Consider the following 7,369-nt stretch of genomic DNA (forward strand, 5'->3'; position numbering starts at 1 on the left):
AGCTGGCTGGGAGCTATATAGGAAGAAGTGCTGCACAGATAACTTAGGAACTATACAGCATTAAATGTTCATTTAAAAAAAGAGTTTTCTGTTCTGTGCTGCATTATAAATCTTTCCTTTTACCCATACCTTTAGGACAAGTCTTACATATATCATCCTTGTGTTAGTGAGATTTGGGGACATGATGAAGAAAGAGCATGGGGATGAACCACTGAAAAGTTAGGTACCCACACAAGCAAGGCAGCAAGGTGGGTCAAGGATTCAATGAGACAATGGATTTTAGAGCAAAATGACCTGGGAATCACAAGGAGCTCTCAAAACTACTGAGAAACAGACAGCAGGTCCGATGAGGAGCTATGTTGCTTTGTTTGGTTATTAGAAATAAAGGTCAACACCAAGAGGTTGAAGGAATTGGAACAATCAGTTGATGCTTAAAGGCATCTCTACCACCATAAAATAAGTATTCACCCATATATTTTTCCAAGATTGTCTTACTATATTACTTCTTGCATTTCACTCTTTAACATACTTAGAATTTATCTTGGTAGATGGCATGAAATCATTTTCCTACCCATATCATTTGTAACTCTTCCTTGCTCCCCCTGATTTACAACAAATAGTAAGCATTTGGCAAAAACTATGTTGAATCAATGACATAATTAATGAACAACGGTAAAGTTTTGTTCACCAGAAAAAGTCTGACATTAACGATAATCCTAACAGTGATGAGAAGTTTAACCCATTTTATGAGTGTAATAGTTCTAATCCTGATCTTTAAACCAAGGTTTAGAAACCTCTGCTGTCCCAAGAGAAATCATAAATGGAACAAATAAGTCTGAGGAAAGCAAAGCTGTCTCTGGAAAGGAAGAGACAGAATTGAACACAGCACCCAGCATTTCCTTGACTTGGCCTTCAACATTTCATCATCGTGACCATAACTTAATCCAGAACCAAATGCTGACACCATTCAAACTACTACAGGGACCTCTCCAGTAGTGCCCCATCTGCTAGCCCAAACTTCCTGTTAAGAAACATAAATGAAAAAATGAGTGTGAAAATTCCTTAGTACCAACGCCCAATAAATCACATATCCCCCAAACCCTTTACACAGGCAGAGCACAATGCAGGAACTCAACCAGTCCACTGTGACAGAATTCATCCTGTTGGGCTTTGCCTCGAGCCCCAGGACTGACCCTCTGCTCTTCACCTTCTTTCTAGTCTTTTACCTGCTGATCCTTGTGAGCAACAGCCTCCTCATCACCCTCATCCACCAGGACACATGCCTCCACACGCCCATGTACTTCTTCATCAGTGTCCTCTCCATGCTGGACGTGTGCTACACCATCATGACTGTGCCCCAGATGCTCGTGCATATTCTCAGCAAGAAGAGAGCCATCTCTTTTGCTAGATGTGTGGCCCAGATGTACCTCTTCCTCTTCTGTGGAATCACTGAGTACTGGCTTTTCACCATCATGTCCATAGACAGGTACATGGCCATCTGCCACCCTCTCCGATATAAGGTCATCATGAGCCGCTGGGTGTGCCTCCTCATGGTGGGCATCTGTGCAGCCTATGGTGTGGTGGGTGGTCTGTCCTATACCTTCTTTGCTATGCGCCTTCCCTACTGTGGCCCTAATGAAATTGACCACTACTTCTGCGAGGTCCCTGCAGTCCTGAAGCTGGCCTGTGCAGACACATCCCTTAATGATTTGGTGGACTTCATCACCGGCTTCAGTGTCATTGTGGTCCCACTCTCCTTGATTGTCCTTGTCTATGTCAACATCTTTGCCACCATCATGAAGATCCGCTCAGCCCAGGGGCGGGTCAAGGCCTTCTCCACCTGTGCCTCCCACATCACCGTGGTCACCATGTTTGCGATTCCATGCATCATCACATACATGAGCCCTGGCTCTGACTCCTTGTCAAACAGTGGCAAGAAAATGGCCCTTTTCTACAACATTGCCACAGCCTTCCTCAACCCTGTCATCTACAGCCTGAGGAATAAGGATGTGAAAAATGCTTTCCTCAAACTGATGGGAAGGGGCAGGGCCCCAGAGTGACACTTTAAAGATTAAAATCTGGGAAATCTTACATGAGAGTGCACACTGACCAACTCCATGAAGACTCTTCCATGAGACCTGGAAGATGCTAACTACAATGCTAACCATTCAACTCTCCAGTGGGAGAGAACAGGGTGTTTGGCAATCAGCATTGTCTATGGTGCTGTGGTTTGAGACAAAGACGATCCAGAAGATCTAACACAGTGGTCAAGAGCCTGGACTCTAGTGCCAGGCAGACCAGGATGACACACTTGGCTTTATCAATTATGACATATGTGAATTTTTTCTATTAACATAATTAATCATGTGTTTTTATTTATTAATGTTTTTGGCCTGTGAATTCTTACAGCTCACTTAACTCCTTTAAGGTTTGTGTCGCTCCCTCAGAGGGAAGTTGTAATGATTAAATGAGATAATATACAAAATGTTCTTCATACAGAGCCTGACATACAGTAGTTTTTAGGGAGTGTTAGTTTCAATTTTAAATATCTTTTACTCATGGATGAATTATCAACCCTTAAATGGCCATGATCTTCCTGGTTAGTGGCAGTAACTGAATCCCTAGAGAGACATTGAAAAAAAAGGGTGATGGAGTTGGAGAGTGGAAGAAGGAAGAACTCATAAACTGTGAAGTGGAGATTTTTATGGTTGGAAAAGAACTTGAGAAGGATGAAATGAGCCTATATGTATCCATCTATAAGCTGTGCCAGTTAGAGCATTTGGGCTCAGTTGAAGTTATTAGTATCCTAGAAAGGGGCAAAACTTTCCTTTATGACCATTTTTTTTTCTGTTCTCATATTTTTCTCTCTTCATTTCTCCTTTTTTTTTTCTAATGACACCCATTTTTAAAAACAATAGCCTGTCTGGATAATCTCAAGGAGAAGGGATTCTGTGCACTTAAGGATGAGAGAAATTAGAGGATGAATACAATGTGACCTCCAGATGCAAAATTTAGGGAGTTCAGAAAGAGGTTAAAAATTCAGTGGAGGTTTTTTGTTCTGTTCTCTCTTGCTTGAAGGGACTTTCCCCAAAACAATGTTTATTTCTCATAGAATCTTTACAAATATGAATTGTTTTTCCCATGTTTCATCAATCTGCAGGGTCGTGGTACAGGGCATCACCCATATTTACTGACTGCTGGCTGCCACGGGAACTTCAGAACCAACAAAGCAATTCCCCTGATGTTCTAGAGACATGTCCCATAAGCTAGCATGGAGCCCCTTTGTGTTTTTCCCAACCTCTTGCTGATGTACACTGTCTATGAAACTCCTTACAAAAAAAATCAACTGGGCTTGCCAAAAAATATAACATGAATGTCTGTTCCCTCTGTAACAGGCCAGGCTCCATGTCAAAGGTGCAGGTTCACAATTCCCCAAAGTTATTACCCAACCTCACCATTAGAGCATTGCATAATATGCAATTACACAGCCAGAGCATTGCATAAATAATGAAGCAAAATTAAAGGCAAATAGCAACACAAAACATGTAACTGCAACATACTTATAGACACATGAATAAAATCATTAACACAAAAGAAGCTCTTACAAATTGGTAAGAAAAATATACACACTTAGGAAAATTGGCAACAGATAGGACACTTTATAAAAAAGAAGTCTAAAAAGTTAATAAACACATGGGAAAATCATACCATAATAGGCACCAAAGAAATGCAGCTTAAAATATCAATGATTTTGCCACACATCAACATGAATCAAAATAATAATAATAATAATGATTTTTAAAAGTATATAAATAAATAAATAAAATATCAATGAGATACCACATTTTCACCTTTAGAATCTGTCAGAGTTCACACAATAGAGGAGAGGTGGCCTCAATAATAAATTGAGAACACAATAAAACATGGATTTTCATACATTGCCAGTGGGAGTACAGATTGACCTAAAAAGCACATTCATATTTCACACAACCAAGTGATAGTAATCAGTCTAGGCACTGGTTGTATAGTAGCAAAGACCTTCACAAGGCCCAGTCTGTGGCCAGAGCATTGCAGAAGATGTTTAATTCTATGCAGTCAGCCGTGTTCATACTCTAGGTTTTAGGTCCTTTAGAACATGTGGTCAAGCAGAAAGTCAACACTGAAAGCAGAAAAACCAGCAAAGAAAATTCAACTCAATCCCAGATATACGCAGCTCAGCAGCAGGCTACAAATAAGGGTGTAGAAGCGGTTATTCATTCTGAACTTGGTCAAGAGGGTAGCAGAGGTGAGGCCAACAGAGCCCAGGAAACCTACCTGGATGATCTCTGACATTGTCTCCAGCCCTGGGGGTCATGATTACTAGAGACTTGCAGAGCAGAAGCACCAGGCACATCACCCCTTGCTCCATTACTTTCCTCTTACAGGGAGTCCTCATCTGTTCCCAGAGTGATACCTGTCAGAACTGGTTGCAGTTACAGATTCCTCTGTGTCTCTAATGGGATACATTATGCTCTTCTGGCTTCTAGAAGGTGATGGGAGTGTTGATCACAGAAGTGCTAGGTCTGCTTCTGATGAACACAATGGATGCTGTCCCCACATTAAAGTGCCAAATAAGCAGAAGAACTATGCAAAAAAGATCTTCATGACTCAGAAAACCACGATGGTCTGATCACTCACCTAGAGCCAGACATCCTGGAATGAGAAGTCAAGTGGGCCTTAGGAAGCATCATTATGAACAAAGCTACTGGAGGTGATGGAATTCCAGTTGAGCTATTTCAAATCCTAAAAGACAATGCTGTTAAAGTGCTGCACTCAATATGCCAGCAAATTTGAAAAGCTCAGCAGTGGCCACAGGATTAGAAAATGTCAACTTCAAGAAGGGCAATGCCAAAGAATGTTCAAACTACACCACAATTGCACTCATCTTACAGACTAGCAAAGTAGTGCTCAAAATTCTCCAAGCCAATCTTCAACAGTACATGAACCATGAACTTCCAGATGTTCAAGCTGGTTTTAGAAAAAGCAGAGGAACCAGAGATCAAATTGCCAACATCTGTTGGATCATCAAAAAAGCAAGACTTCCAGAAAAACATCTTCTTCTACCTTATTGACTATGCCAAAGCCTTTGACTGTGTGGATCACAACAAACTGTGGAAAATTCTGAAAGAGATGGGAATACCAGACCACCTGACCTGCCTCCTGAGAAATCTGCATGCAGGTTAAGAAATAACAGTTAGAACTGGACATGGAACAATGAACTGGTTCCAAATTGGGAAAGGAGTATGTCAAGGCTGTATGTTGTCACCCTGCTTTTAACTTCTATGCAGAATACATCATGAGAAATGCCAGGCTGGAGGAAGCACAACTGGAATCAAGATTGCCTGGAGAAATGTCAATAACTTCAGATACACAGATGACACTACCCTTATGGCAGAAAGCAAAGAACTAAAGAGCCTCTTGATGAAAGTGAAAGAGGAGAGTGAAAAAGTTGGCTTAAAACTCAACATTCAAAAAACTAACATCAAGGCACTGGGCCCATCACTTCATGGCAAATAGATGAGGAAACAATGGAAACAGTGAGACTTTATTTTCTTGGGCTCCAGAATCACTGCAAATGGTGAAATTAAAAGACCCATGAAATTAAAAGATGCTTGATCCTTGGAAGAAAAGTTATGACCAACCTAGATGGCATATTAAAAAGCAAAGACATTACTTTGCTGACAAATGTACATCTAGTCAAAGCTATGGTTTTTCCAGTAGTCATGTATGGATGTGAGATATGGAGAAAGTATGAAGAAAGTTGAGCACTGAAGAATTGATGCTTTTGAACTGTGATATTGGAGAAGACTCTTGAGAGTCCCTTGGACTGCAAGGAGATCAAACCAGTCAATCCTAAAGGAAATCAGTCCTGGGTATTCATTGGAAGGACTGATACTGAAGCTCCAATACTTTGGCCACCTGATGCAAAGAACTGACTCATTGGAAAAGGCCCTGATGCTGAGAAAGATTGAAGGCAGGAGGAGAAGGGGATGACAGAGGATGAGATGGTTGGATGGCATCACCAACTCGATGGACATGGAGTCTGAGCAGGCTAAGTTGCTGCATCTTGAAGGCTCTAGAGAACAGGCTCGGTAGTTGTGGCATATGAGCTTAGTTGCTCCCTGGCATGCAGATTCTTCCCAGATCAGGGATCAAACTCATTTCACCTGCATTAGGCAGAGTCTCATCCACAAGGGAAGTCCCTAACTCATTCTCTTTAACAAACATTTTAATTTGCCATATTTCATTTATCTAATTCTTTATTATTGAACTTTTGTTCATTTTCAACCTTTCACTATTTAAACAATTCGGTGACAAATATCTTTGGACATTTCTCCATATGTAAGTATTCTTTCCAGTGAAAGTGGTGGATTTTAAAACTTTCAAATTTACTAGGGGTCTTTACTCTTTTCACCTTGCTCCTAAATTATTCTAAGTAGTTATACTAATGTACACCATTCATTCTCATCAACACTTGATAATATCATCTGTCTTAATCATTCTAAAGTTGCTATCTATCTCATAGATGGAAAATGGTGACATTGTTTTTGCTTCATTTGTAAGTCCCTGATTGCTAGTGGATTTAACATCTGTTCGTAAGATTATTGGTAGTATTGAGTAGTGAAGTCAACCCTGGAGTCAGATTACTGTATTCTAATCTCAGCTAACCCTTTACTAACTCAGTGATGATGGTCAAGTTACTAACTTCTGTGAGTCTCAGTTGCCTCATCTGTTAATGGAAAGAATATACCATAGACTTTAGAGGGGTGTTGCTGCTGCTGCTGCTGCTAAGTCACTTCAGTCGTGTCCATCTCTGTGCGACCCCATAGACAGCAGCCCACCAGGCTCCCCCATCCCTGGGATTCTCCAGGCAAGAACACTGGAGTGGGTTGCCATTGCCTTCTCCAATGCATGAGTGAAAGGTGAAAGTGAAGTCGCTCAGTTGTGTCTGACTCTTAGCAACTCCATGGACTGCAGCCTATTAGCCTCCATCCATGGGATTTTCCAGGCAAGAGTACTGGAGTGGGTTGCCATTGCCTTCTCCCAGAGGGGTGTTAGAAGTGTTAAATGAGACATGAAAGCACTTATGGTATAAAAAACAAATACTAACTGTTCAATGAATATGAGATATTTCACCTTTTCTTAATTTGTAGCTTATATGTTCGCTATTATTCTCATGCTCTGAATATATCTTCTTGGGAACTACCCTGGTGGTTCAATGGCTGAGACTCCATGCTGTCAATCCACGGGGCCTGGGTCCAATCCCTGGTGGGGGAACTAAATCCCACATGCCACAATTAAGGATTCACATGCCACAACTACAACCTGG

At 41.1% G+C, this 7,369-nt stretch overlaps 1 protein-coding gene across 1 annotated transcript; it reads left to right on the forward strand.

Annotated features, from left to right (window-relative positions):
- The first annotated feature begins 1,121 nt into the window (after positions 1 to 1,121).
- On the forward strand, positions 1,122 to 2,060 carry LOC138428982 (olfactory receptor 2D2-like). Its single transcript, XM_069569991.1, has one exon. The coding sequence runs from the start codon at positions 1,122 to 1,124 to the stop codon at positions 2,058 to 2,060; it is 939 nt and encodes a 312-aa protein (XP_069426092.1).
- The last annotated feature ends 5,309 nt before the right edge of the window (positions 2,061 to 7,369 follow it).

Source organism: Ovis canadensis, chromosome 1 (assembly GCF_042477335.2).
Source record: "Ovis canadensis isolate MfBH-ARS-UI-01 breed Bighorn chromosome 1, ARS-UI_OviCan_v2, whole genome shotgun sequence".
NCBI classification, from domain to species: domain Eukaryota; kingdom Metazoa; phylum Chordata; class Mammalia; order Artiodactyla; family Bovidae; genus Ovis; species Ovis canadensis.

Excerpts from the sequence above, each read along its gene's own strand:
- LOC138428982 (XM_069569991.1), top strand. The coding sequence starts at position 1,122 with ATGCAGGAACTCAACCAGTCCACTGTGACAGAATTCATCCTGTTGGGC.